A 13,550-nucleotide genomic window follows, 5' to 3' on the forward strand; every position below is an offset into this window, starting at 1 on the left:
TGTAGCCTTAGGCAACTCCTTCCTGCTTCCACTGAAAACAAAACCGGATGATTCCTTCTCTGTAAGAATTAGCCCACCCATCCGATCTGAAAGTCCCGCTGCCTCCGCTGACTCCTTGCCTTCTGTCGGGGGCGTCGATGAAGTTCTGCTTCTCCCTGCGGACGCCATCTTCCCTATCTTTCAATCCTTTCGAAGTCGTCCTTTGCGCCGGCGTTTTCATGGCCGTCGCATTAGAGGCCCTACTCTTCTCCGTCGCACGGGGGGTTATCCTCGACCCATGGGTCTCCATCCTACCCTTGCCGCTTCTCTCCGCCATGGAAAAACCACGGGGTCAAGCACCCAATCCAATCAGCCCGAACAGGGATTGCCGTCGTCCCTCTCGAACCACCGGAAACCTCACCACCACTGCAAAAACCCTAACCCTAGCGAGTCGGCGGCGGTCGCCTTGCGATCGCCCCCTAATCGCCTCTCCGTGATTTTTGTCAAGGTGGACCCACGCCAAGTTTATTTTTACTACAGTCAACTGCATGAAAAACATTGATGCTGAGTTGCTTATATATAATCCACAGTTCTGCCGCACTCTGTAGTATATCCAGGTGCAACTGATTGCCCCGATGCAGTGCTGAACCTGAACCGATATGGATTACAGGCATTCAGATACATATACCTGTCAAGTCTGTCAACACGATTCAGATACCACACCACAAGCAAAAAGACTGAAGGTGCAGCCACATTATTCAGGATGTAAGTGGCGTTGGGTCCCAGTAGTCCCACATATGCCACACACCAAAAAAAGATCAAATGGCGTTGGTGGATGTCCATAAAAAAATAAATGGCACAAATGGATAGCCCAGAAAAGCCCATGAAGCCAGCGGCGGACCACAACACTCCACGCGCACCCAGCCATCACGTTTTCCTCAGCAAAAAAACAAAGAAGAAAACGCCGCGTTCGACATGCCCTAGGCGCCGTCGCCGCTGCCTCCACCGGCACGCCTCCCCAGTCCATCCCTTCCTTCCATCTCACCGCCGTCACCGCCATGTTTCTTGAAGAGGCCGCCGTCGGGAAGCGCCGGGGACCGAGCCGGGTCTTGAGGGGGTACTATCTCTGCAATCCTGACGATACTGTCTTCAGCTCCGGCGGCGGTGACGTCGGCTTTGACGGCGGGCGCAGCTTGGGACGGCGGATGAGACCTTCGGCAGCGACTTCATTGTACATCTTCTCTGCTCCCCCTCACGCTCATCTGCCTCGCCCCCTCTGCTGCGACGCAGCCTATGGGAGATGGGACCGGTGGATGCCGGAGTAGTAGGCGGTGAGGATTGATGCAGATTCAGGCTGCAGCAACTTGATAACTGAATGATATATATGGAGCAAGGTTCAGACTTCAGACACCTCATCGCATGCCATCCCTTCTAGGCTTCTAGGTAGATGAAAGGTTCAGACTTCAGACACCTCATTGATGCAGATTCGTCGCTCTCCATTACATCTTGGTAGCCAGAATCATCCTTTGGGTTCAGCTTTGATAATCTAAGTTGTAGATAAATGTTGAATCTAGAGATTTTTTAGAGTAGGCAGTTTCCTGTACTATGTTTGCTCTATACTGAATGATTGGAGGGAGTACTAATTATGCCTGTACTAATGGCACTGTATTGCACTAGTACTGTATATCAGTGTCAGTTTGCTTTGTAAATATGTGGTACTATGTGGACACCACGTACGCCACAAGAAAATTAATTGGACTATGACATAGTCCCATATAAGAAGTGGTGGTCAGCACGGGCAAGTCCCACAATGTCCAAGGAGCTGTCCATTTACATCCTGACATTATTCACAGGGGACACAAGCATACTTATGTGACTTGAGAACAATCTCAAAACTGCACATTTACAACTCTGCTAGCATCTACATCTGACCTATACAACACACCCCCTCCACTGTGTGTCGAATGTCAATAAACCCGTATCTATCATGTGTAACAAACGTATAGCAACTCAAACTTTCAAATTTCAAGAATCTGTCCACCCCTCGGGGAGCCGCCACCGCCGATGCCAGTAAATCGACACCCGGGACCAGAGCGGGAACATGAAGCTGTAGTCCGCGGCCTCATCCGGCACCCCGCCCACCGTCAGCGGCAGCCACACGTAGCGCGAGTCCCGCAGCTCCGAAGGGTTCCACCGGTCGGCCATGAAGATGAAGGAGCCTCTCAGGCCTGGGAGTGGCAGCACGAATGTGCTCTGGGAGAAGAAGGTCGTCGACCGGAATATTTCATTCCCTCCCACGCAGGGGCTCCCCAGCGTCTCCCAGGGCCCCATGACCGACGTCGCGGCGTGAGCCAGCGCCGTGTTGGGCGCCCACCCCGTGCACCCTGAGGTTATCATGTAGTAGGTGCCGTCGAACTTGAAGAGCGCCGGCGCTTCCCGGTGCTGCGCGATGAGAAACCTCCTCATGTCGTCGGTCACGTCGAGGTAGTCGTCGGTCAGCTGGCCGATGTGGAGCTCGCTGTTGTCCTCGGATGAGTATATCAGGTAGGCCTTCCCGTTGTCATCCTTGAAAATGGTCATGTCTCTGCTCTCGCAGCCGTGCGGCCGCTTGCTGTAGAGGTAGGAGAACGGGCCTGTGGGGGAGTCGCTGACCGCCACGCCGACCGACGCCTTGGTGTAGTTAGCGTCATCTATGTGCATCCACATCACGTACTTGCCGGTCCGGTCGTTGTAGATCACCTTCGGCCTCTCCAGGACGTTGGATACGTGGAGGTCATGTGTCACGTTCTTTTTCTCGCCGCGGAGCACGACCCCTTCATTTTTCCATGCCCACAGGTCCTTCGAAGAATAGCAACTCACTCCAACAATGTCAACCTGGGAGGTAGTTTATCTTGGTCAGAATGGCATGACAAAACATAGCAGCAAATGACATGGTAAGTTCAACTGCTGAACATCACTAACTTATGTAGTATGTCACAAGCAACAAATGACATAGCAAGTTCAACTGAACATCACTAGATTATGTACCCCCTCCGATCACAACTATAAGATGTTTTAGATATTTCAATATGGGCTGCATACGGACTGAAATGAATGAACAAACACACTAAAATGCGTCTATATACATCCGAATCAGAAAAAAGTTAGAAGATCGTATAATAGTAAACGGAGGGAGTATGTCCGAAGCAAGATGCAAGTGTATGTCTACATAGTGGTGCATTTTCATGGTCTATAGATGTGTACTCTGTAAGGATGTGTAAGTAAAACTCTAACCAGGAATCCTTGATGGTCTAGAAAAAATTGTTTCACACCAAATCAGAACTGCACATTTTCTTAATTTTTGAAATCCAGTGTCAAATTCCTATTAAAATTGATTAGTTGATAGTATTAGATGCTGTGTGGCACTATTGCGGTCCCCTTGGGTTAGTTAAACGAAAGAACTATGATCATGGTAAATTTCCTAAACCAACTGCCTAACTTGTTTCCCACAAAAGGAAAAAAGTAACTCCCTAACTTCTTGAAAAAAAGTAACTCCCTAACTTCTTGAAAAACCTACAATAGTCTTCTTAGAAAATGCACAAGCATTGTCTTTCTAATTCTATTGATACTTGACTGCAAAATCATGTATCTGCCATCTAATTCTGCTGACACTGGATTGCAACAACTTGACACTGAATAACGGTTTTTCTAGATGATGCGCAGGCATTGTGTGTCTTCTTGCTTAAAATGTTCAAACAAAATAACTAGGAATGGACACAGAGTATTCTTTTATGCAACCGAATAGCATCAGACCAAAAATGTCCAAACAATTATCACATGATAAGGTATCGAAGATATTATCTATTTGTTATCCCTAAAATTTATACTACATTAACCTACGTTTCTAGTGACCTGCCTTCACGCAGCCCGGGTAACGTCCTTACCTTCAGAACCGAAAATTACTTCCAACATGTCCCCTAGCAACTGGGCCTCAGCGACAGAATCTAGATGCATGCATTAGCACACACTACTCCACAGGTACTGAAACCCTTGCAACGGTATTTAGAAAAAGGGAAATAGGCTTACTAAAACGTTTGTAGAATTATACAATTTTTGTTGTGTGTGAATGATATTGCCAACTCCATCGACTGAATCTTGTATACAGGAATACAGATTTTGATTATCTGAGAATAGTGTAGTCCGTCTGTTGGCATGTTTTCCTTAATCTTGCAGCCAGGCATAGGACTGGTGTAGTGACACAAAATATACTTGATCATTTCCCACCCATTTTGTTTACAATTTGACTACGCTGCTAGGCCTACTCACACGTATATCAGGCTCATGTGCACTAAAAGAGGGCTGATCAATTCTGCTTCTGTACATATTGTCTGATGCATTAGTGAAGAGTAGAGCAAATAAATGTAAATGCAATGTCTGGCTCTAAATTCAGTTAGGGGTACGTTTCGAGTACGGCAAATCTGCAATAATGTATGTTCTCTGATTAATCCACCAAAATGATACGGAAGCTCTTCAGGAGTGACATACAAATGATAACAGAAAATATTCAGAGCGTCAGAACAGTTCGACTTACTCGATCAGCACCCTTGCTGTGAGCCTTGTAAGTCTTGCCATCCTTGTTCTCCCCGTACCAGAAGTAGGTCTCGGTCCTCTCATCGTACAGCACGCCGCCTCCGTGAGCCTGGATCGGCTTGCCGTCGGTGTCGAGCCACACCCTCCCGGGGTGGTAGAAGTACATGCTGTCGTTGCCGCCGTGGACGGGATCGATGGCCGTCCTCGGCTCCGGGAAGAACATGTCGTGCACGGCCGAGGACTCGTCCAGGAACTCGTCCACCACGGACAGCGGCTTGGTGTGCTCCCCCTTGCGCCGCACGGCCCGCGGGTTCCTCCGGCTCCGGGCGGGCGTCACCTGGAACCTCTCCTCCTCCACCACCTCCAGCTCCCTGAGGATCGCCCGGTGGATCTCGCGGGGCCTGCCGCCCTGGTCATCCTTGCCGTGGGTGACGAGCAGGTGGAAGTTCAGAAGGACCAGCAGCGCCGCCAGGCACCACACCAGCAGGGTCAGGGAGCGGTGGCTCGCCGCGTAGCAGTAGCAGCGCAGGGCCAGAGATTTGGGATGGTGCTTGCTCCTCGCGCCCATGGCCATGCTGCCGCCGCTCATCCGCTCCGGCTGGCACGCGCTGCGGCAGGAGAAGGAAGAAAGGATGCCTTATCAGACTGTAAAGAGATAGAATTTGGAAATTTGCGGAAAATGAGCAGGCTCGCGGCTACATGTGTCAAATCAAGAAAGAAACAGAGGTTCGCTGGGACAAGTCCAGCATTTCGCGGGCGCCAGATTCCATCCCCAATTTGGCGCAGCATGGCCAGAAATTTCCCATGTTTTGTCACGAGATGATTTCGGGAAGGTTTGCCAAAGCAGAGCACATCCTCTTCTCAGCTAAGCTCAGCTGGAGCAAGTCAAGACGGGGAGCTGTACTAGGAATCCGGCGAAATTGGCGCCAAGAACAGAGGACAGTTCAAGAAACTACCCACTCAGCACGCAAACGAAATGAAAAGGAAAAAGGAGCAGCAAAAGAAAGAGAAGCCAACTAAGCTCACCAAGCCACCATGGCGGGTTGATCCAGGGAGCGGAAGAGGACGAGCTAAAAAAAGCTAAGCTAAGCCCAATCCCGCCTGGTAAGTACTACCACCTACCAGCAGAAGAAGAATAAGAATAACCTCCCCAGCAAGCGATTAAAGAAATCGGCGGCGCTCACTCACCATGGGCGGGCCGGTGCTCCGGCCCCGAGATCCCGTCAGACGATGATGGGGAGGGAGATGCTCTCTCTGATTAGATTAGGCGGAGCTGCGATCTGGCTCCCGGGGAGATCATGGAGGGGCTCGCTTGGCTTGAGCGGCTGGCAATGCGAGTCGTCTAGTGGCGAATCGCGGCGACGACGAGCGCCTCTGCTTTACTCTGGCTCCTGGCGGTCGCGGTCACGGACAGTGGAGCTGCGGGGGCGGGCCGCTCCTGGAAAGGTCGCCCGTCACGTAATGGTGGGTGGGGGTGGCGGATTGGCGGGGCGGAAGACACCTGTGCTGCGGCCGCTGTGCGGCGGGCGTGCCCTGCGGCTCGGGTCGGGGACGGGTTGGGGATGGGGATGGTCGCCGTGCTTGACATGTCTTGGCTACTCACATCATTGTTTTTTAAACGTAGGCGAAAAAATTTCTCGTCCCACGTTAATTAACGAGGTTCCAGAGCATCTCCGGAGCTAGCTCCATATTTTAAGCCCTCGAAAGCAAAACAGTCTTGCTGCTATATCTGTGAGGTTTTATATTGAGATCCGTGCAAAAAAAAATCTTGGCATTTTCTTTTTCTTCTTCCATGTTATATCACTTGACTTAGTTAAATCTCAGTCGACTGAGATCTAACCACACCCAAAGCAAAATGAGCTGCTCCATTTACAGGGATGAAGAGAAAAAAACACCAACTCAGCGACACTACCTCTTTTCCGTTTTTATTAGGCCTGTGTGTATTTCTATAGTAATAACAATTTGATCAACATAGTATAACTTGTACGGAGTATTATAAACTTCAAATGATATACTTTTAGTGGTATGCATTTTGAGATTTATTACTTGCTGGTTAAATTATCAATCTAGGATACCCGCAAGCCTAGTAAATCTGAAGGAGGCAGTAGATCATATATCTTTTTAACCGGTATGTTGTGTTGTGTGCTCACTTTTGCATTGAGCGCAGATACCATTAGCTTGTTGTTTAATTTGCATTTTCATTTTTCCTTCATCTTTACTAAATGCTCAGTAGAGCGTTGCACCGCTGGGCAGCACTAGGATGTGGCGGAGAGCGGTCTTGCTTTGGGACAGCCGGAGGCGGACGAAGCAGAGCTCCGACTCAGGGATGCCAGAGGTGGACAGCGGCGTTGCGGAGGTGCGTAAGGAGGTGAGACAGCGTCAAGGATGCAGAATGAGAGACCGCATCGAGAAGGATGAAGGTGGACGATGACATAATGTTGGCTGAGGTAGGGTTTCAGATGCAGGGGTCGGGCGGCTAAAGACGAGGCAGGTTGTCGAGGGGATGGGAATGGAGGAGAGAGAATAGTTGGAGGTGGTGCACGTGACGATGAGAGAGGAGCACAGTGACTACATGACCGCTGACACATGGGAGGACAGGAAGGTGTTGGGGGCATAACATGGAATTTCTTCCCGCCTTGCCAACTATCTTACGAGGACCATGTAGAAGAGGCCCCAATTGCAAGGGGCTATGTAATGGGGTTTTTCCCTTCCTATTCTAGAGGCCATAGTTGGAGCTCAGCTAGAGTTGTTTTATCTTCTTTTTCTCTTTTGCCTTTGTGTGCATCTGTGATGGTTATCTATGTGCACTAATAAAGAGAGACAAAGAATTAAAAACTAGTTGAGGGATTTCTTTTAATAATAAGCGCTAATTACTAGTGATAAACACATCTTCTATATCTAAATAGGAGCACCCCACTAGGTAATTTCCCTGCATTCTCATGAAGCCACATCACTCAAATTGTTACAGCCGTTGATGCAGTATAGCCCAGGAGTCTGCAGCCGTCAGATCTAAAGTTCATGAAATTATAAGACCTGCCACCGCTAAGTGGAAGATACTGATTCGTTCGTTCCAGCTGTCCCGCTCGCTGCCTGCCTCCGTCTTGATTTGTTTTAGTTTTTCTTTTGGGTGGACTGCTAGAGAAACAAAATAAGAAATTGCAATCAAATCCTCTTGTTTTACATTCAACACCCCATAAAAAGAAACCAAACCACAGTCAAATCATGAAGGTTTGGGCGACCTTGTTGAAGGTGACCTCACCTGAGATGGATTGGCCACCATCTCCAAACACAACCTTTCCAGCACATGCCAAGGGAAAAAGGGCCTGCCATCAGAGGGTTGAATATGGCCGTTGGGATTTGCCCTCAAATCCATTTGAGGGTTGCATTAGATTCAAGCCACCCAAATCGCTCGCCAAAGAAAATATTGTGTTTGATACGAAGCTCTCGTGCCGAAGGTCGAAATAGAAGCATAAGATGTTGATGATGAGAGCCGATGACAACAATAGATCCTTGGGCTTGGCTTAGATTCAGATCATTCTCACCTTTTTCACCACCATGGTGGCAACAAGACAGGGGCGGAACACCTCCAAATACCTTAAGATCCATCGCAAAGAACGACCTGATTTTCAAAGTCGTCGCATGACCCCACCCCAACAGCACCCCCCTCACACCCCTATGGGCGTGCGCGCGCGCGCACACACACACATATATGAAACAGGAGCTAGGAAAGTGCATCTCCAGCACCGCACGCCACTCACAAGTAGTGGCGCGCCGCTTCTCCACAACATGCAACCAAATCACCGCATAGTGTCGGTCACACACGCGACAAGAGCCAATAACATAACTAAGATAACACTACCTTGTACATCAAACCCAGGCTCCACTCCCATCCCCACTCCGGCGGGCGACACTACCGAAGGGAAGCTAAGGGACTCGAGCAGCTCGAGAATTCATAACTAACCTCACCAAGCATGACACCTAAACCCACCATGCTTGGTTCACGCACACACTGGCGGCAGGGGGGGCAACGTGTGCCATGCCTCCCCCCCTCCCCCCCCCAAGCTCAGAAGTAAACATCTCTAAAAACCAGCTAAAAGCAATTATGCCCCCCCCCCCCTTCATGATTTCGGCTCAATCTCGGCCACTGCACAGACATAATGCAGATGTTGCATAATCCTTGTCAATCATGCCCCACGCACGAGCCCTATCACAACTCACAAGTCTCATGCGACAAAAGTGATGCTTGTGTTCTTTTTGAGCAATGCTACATACACGACACTATTTGTACGATTTGTATACGATGAGCCTGCTGAGCCCTTTCATCATGTTAGATGCGTGGATTAGCACATTTGAATCAGTCGTCGTGCAAGGAGCGGCTAGCAAACTGTCTGTTCTTTTTGGGGTTTCTTGTTCTGAAAGGGAAACGATGCCCATGGGATGACAATTACGGGCGAACCAAACACGTACGCTGTGGTTCGGCTTTAAACTTGTGGCTTCTAATCTTGTACCGCAAAGCTAAGTTGGCATGGGTTTGACAAGACGTGATATGATTCCGTTCCTTGAAGTTGTTTCTGGGCATGGATTTGAAAAAGCCAACGACGTGATGCGGCCAGTGCTTCCCCGGAAACGGCTCGCTGTAACTCCTACTTCCTTCGTTCTCAAATATTTGCCTCTAAGATTTTAACAAGTAACTACATACAAAGTAAAATGAGTGAATCTATATTTTAAAATATGTCTACATACAGTCGTATGTTGTCTTTTTAGAGGTTTTAAATGATGACTACATACAGAGTAAAATAAGTGAATCTATATTCTAAAATATTTCTATATACATTCGTATGTGATGACTATTTGAAATCTTTAGAAAGACAAATATTTAGAAACGGAGGAAGTAATTATTTTATGCTTAACTTGACCAAGCATGACACATCTAACAACCCTGTTAGTTGGTGCACGTGATGCGAATTATGTGCAGTCCAGTCCTTGAAATATGTCTAAACTTGAAGGCTGCGCGAAGCAACTCTTAATACGGTGCACGTACGCAATTTCTTTGTGCACAGGAAAAAAATATTTAATTGTTTTGGTTGGGGCGCGCCGGGCCCGGGCAGCAGTGCAATGCCCGGGCGACACATGAAGGCCCAAGTGGCAAGCCACTGTGGTGGGCCTTTCCCCACAAGAAATAAATTTAATATCATTATAGGCACATGGTCCACATATCAGATATTAAACTGAAAAAACAGATACTGCAGACAAAAGGCACAAATTTGTTTCATAAACTAAACTATTCTTGAAAGTATTTCACCCAGCTGACCCTTAATATGCAGCGGAGCAATGTGAAATATTTTCTAAAACAGTTTAATTTATGAAATACTTTGGTTTTAAGGTCAGATTTACCAATTTTGCCGATACTACACTTGATCTTAGCCAAAAGGCCGAGAAAGGTATGAGTTGTTGTGTCGCCCTCCGCCTCCTTTTATAGGCTCGTCGAGCGACTCCACCGCTCCCCGCGAGCGAGGTGGGACTAAACGAACCAGCAGCTGCGCCTCGTGAGCTGCTGCCTCTGCGCTTCCGGCTGACCAGCCGTTTTGTGAGGGCTTGAAGTTGAGGCCCAATGCGAAGATACCAGCCCATAATGCCCCATATGCCTAGATGGCCCAGTGAACTAGACTGGACCGTTCCCTTTTTTCGCTTGAAAGCTCGAAGCTTGCACATTGCCCGGGAGGGAAAAAAAAAGGATTTCAGTGCCATCTTTGCCTTTGTGTATATCCGTTGTGTCCTCGTGGTGGTGTGTTCTTTTCTCGGATGAAACTTTCCTCGTGGTGGTGTTAGTCAGATGATGCAATTTTCCCTCATAGTTTAAAAAAGGCAGATGATGCAATTGAGCTTGATGTGGGATTAGCTTAAGATAACGTTTTCACGCAAAATAAGGTTACATTTCGTCTTATACAAGAATAAGGTCACAATAAGTAAGGCCAGAACTTTCTGTTTGTTTGGTAGAGACAAATGTGGACTGGCTCTTTTACTTACATTTGGAACTGTAGTGTTCATGATGGTAATAGTACACCGCTCCCTATTTTTTCATGGCAATAAGCTTCGTTTTGGTTTCTCTCTACTTCTATGGTTTTTTCTTATTAAACAACCTCCTTGTTGCCTTCAATACTAATTAAAAGAAATCTCCTTACTCTTCTCGACAAAACAAAGGGCACGCTAAGTATTAGTTTTTCTTGAGGGAGCACGCTAAGTATTAGTTGGCCGATTTGTGCCAGAATTAGTTGGGTCGCTGGCAGTTAGATCATGCCCTTGGATCGCACCTATGAAGCAGATGAACCATGTCGTCCTCCACACGGTTACAACGCCCGCACGCATAAACATGTGACATCCAAACCTGCTATGTGAAGCATATGAGATCCCCTGCCACTGCAATATCGACTGACTCATCCTTCTCATCCTCGGATGTCGGCCCTGCATGCCCCTTGCAACCAGTGTCGAGCCTGCAACAACACCGTCCCTTTATAGCATTTGTGCCCCCATCCCCCACTTGTATCGCAACATCATGCAACACCTTGTGTCGTCGGTCATTGATAGCTTGCAAGTGCACAGGGTTTGGCTGTAGCTTTTTAAAATAATAGTATCGATCCCATAGGGGACGCGGGGGAATTGATTTTGTCTCTTGTGGAGATTTATAAAGTGTGCCTACAAGTTGTTAAGGAGTAAAGCAAAACGGTTGCAAGAGTTTGTGGTGGTATTGTGAAAGGTGATTGATACGTCCATTTTGCATCATGTTTCCTACTGTAATTTATAATGTTTTTATGCATAATAATGCTTCATGGAGTAATTATAATGCTTTTCTCTCTCATAATATGCAAGGTTTACACAAAAAGGGAGAATGGCGGCAGCTGAAATTCTGGACCTGAAAAAGCTACGTCGGAGTTACCTATTTTGCACATATCCAAATGAGCTGAAAAATTACAGAGAATTGTTTTAAAATATATGAAAAATAATGGAGCAAATAACTATCATAGGGGGCCTACCAGGTGGGCACACCCACCAGGGCGCGCGGCGCGTGTCGGTGTCGAAACCGGCGGATCTCGGATAGGGGGTCCCGAACTATACGCCTAAGGTCGATGGTAACAGGAGATAGGGGACACGATATTTTATCCAGGTTCGGGCCCTCCTGATGGAGGTAATACCCTACGTCCTGCTTGATTGATCTTGATGAATATGAGGATTACAAGAGTTGATCTACCACGAGATCGTAATGGCTAAACCCTAGATGTCTAACACGTATGATTGTGATTGTTCCTAAGGACTAAACCCTCCGGTTTATATAGACACCGGAGGGGCCTAGGGTTATACAAAGTCGCTTACAGAGAAAGGAAATAATACATCCAGACGCCTAGCTTGCCTTCCACGCAAAGGAGAGTCTCATCCGGACACGGGAGAAAGTCTTCTATCTTGTATCTTCATGGCCCAATAGTCCGACCCATGTCACACAGGCCGTACGCCTGAGGACCCCTTAATCCAGGACTCCCTCAGTAGCCCCCGAACCAGGCTTCAATGACGATGTGTCCGGCGCACTGATAGTCTTCGGCATTGTAAGGCGGGTTCTTCCTCCGAACACTTCAAAGCGTCTGATCCGAAGAGTCATACTCGGCTTTCCATTTAATGTCGTACCCATTGGCTTCTGCGCCTCCACCGCTTCGGCTTGCACGTGTCGAGAAAACACGAAAGGTCAGAGTACTTTTTGCACATAACACCCTGGCCATGCAAGAAGGGCGTCTATTTAAAGGGACTGGATCTCAGATCCCATTCCACATCGAGCGGAAAATCCTTAGAGCTTGCTAGGAGAAACCATTCCAGCATGGCTAGCGTTCCCAGTTCTTCCTCCCGCCCCCATGGCTCCGAAAAAGGCGATTGGGGGAAATGCTCAGTATCCCATGGCCAGCTAAGTAAGCTTCAAACACAGGGATCCCCCCTCCCCCGTGGATCTAGTCCCTGTCCGGGCAGGATTGACCTCTTTTACGGGCGAAGCCCTGGCAGAAAAATTCCCCAATCCAGCCAAGGGGAGCTAGTGTGCTTTATATCCTTAATAAGAGGCGTCGGGTTTCCAATCCACCCCTCCCTTCGAGGTCTTCTGGAGTACTACGGCCTCCAACTACACAATCTCATGCCGGGCTCCATTCTGCACATCGCGGGCTACGTTGCTCTTTGCGAGCTATTCCTGGGCTGCGAGGCCCATTTCGAGCTATGGAGGAAATTGTTCTGCCTCGTCCATCGCTCCCAAAAGGGATCTATATTTGAGGTGGGCGGCGCTGAAATATGGTGCATAGTTGGGACCGGATACTTATCTGGCACGCCAAAGAAGGTGTCCGAAGAGTGGCCCTCAGAGTGGTTCTATATTGAGGATGTCGCTCTCCCAGACCCAGTCCGAATGGGCCTTCCTGAATTTACCAGTGCTCCATTGAAGAAACACCACAGCTGGCGCCCTCGGAGCCTCGAGGAGGAAGATAGTGCGGAAGTCCAACAATTAATGGGCAAGATAAGGACACTCGTCCAATCCGGATTATCAATAATCGAGGTAATGGCCACTTCCATAGCGCGAGGTGTTCAGCCGCTCCAATTCAGGGGGCTTCCCATGTGGCACTACAAATGGGGAAGACGACACCTCGCGCTGTGGACGAAAGGGTCCGGATTCCCTTACCACCCTGGCCGCAATACTGGCCGATCCGTATAAAGGGGAGAAAGAGGAGTTCACTCGTCTTACGCTCCGGGAAGGATTTTCTATGTACAATCCTCCTAGCTGGGTGAGTTTTAATCCCACCACTCTACTCAACCCTCTCCCTGAGTCATGTTTAATTGGCATTAACCCGTCGATTTGCAATAGGAATGGCGGAATGTTATAGCGGGGATCTATAGCCCCGCTCCACAGCCGGAGAACCATAACCGGGACCTTGACCCCGGATACTAAGAGGATCCGGACATATTTGTAGAGCTTGAGGAGG

The 13,550-nt window shown here is 48.5% G+C and overlaps 1 protein-coding gene and 2 pseudogenes across 2 annotated transcripts; all 3 read right to left on the minus strand.

The window, feature by feature from the left end:
• Nucleotides 1-1,782: 1,782 nt before the first annotated feature.
• Nucleotides 1,783-6,106, minus strand: LOC125552630 (glycosyl hydrolase family protein 43). Of its 2 annotated transcripts, XM_048716247.2 has the most exons (4): nt 5,737-6,106; nt 5,575-5,666; nt 4,550-5,156; nt 1,783-2,853 (listed from the first exon to the last, which is right to left on the minus strand). In XM_048716247.2, exons 2-4 carry the CDS (start codon nt 5,583-5,585, stop codon nt 2,005-2,007), a joined length of 1,467 nt encoding a protein of 488 aa, XP_048572204.1. In that variant the 5' UTR covers nt 5,586-5,666; nt 5,737-6,106; the 3' UTR covers nt 1,783-2,004. The 2 variants fall into 2 exon arrangements, with proteins under 2 accessions (XP_048572204.1, XP_048572205.1); XM_048716248.2 differs by lacking the exon at nt 5,575-5,666 and having other exon boundaries at nt 5,737-6,104.
• A 3,526-nt stretch (nt 6,107-9,632) lies between these two features.
• LOC125555206 (U2 spliceosomal RNA) lies at nt 9,633-9,814 on the minus strand (annotated as a pseudogene).
• Nucleotides 9,815-9,839: 25 nt separating this feature from the next.
• Nucleotides 9,840-9,993, minus strand: LOC147976470 (U2 spliceosomal RNA; annotated as a pseudogene).
• Nucleotides 9,994-13,550: the final 3,557 nt, after the last annotated feature.

Source organism: Triticum urartu, chromosome 4A, assembly GCF_056163025.1.
Source record: "Triticum urartu cultivar PI428250 chromosome 4A, HENAU_Tu73, whole genome shotgun sequence".
Lineage (NCBI taxonomy): Eukaryota > Viridiplantae > Streptophyta > Magnoliopsida > Poales > Poaceae > Triticum > Triticum urartu.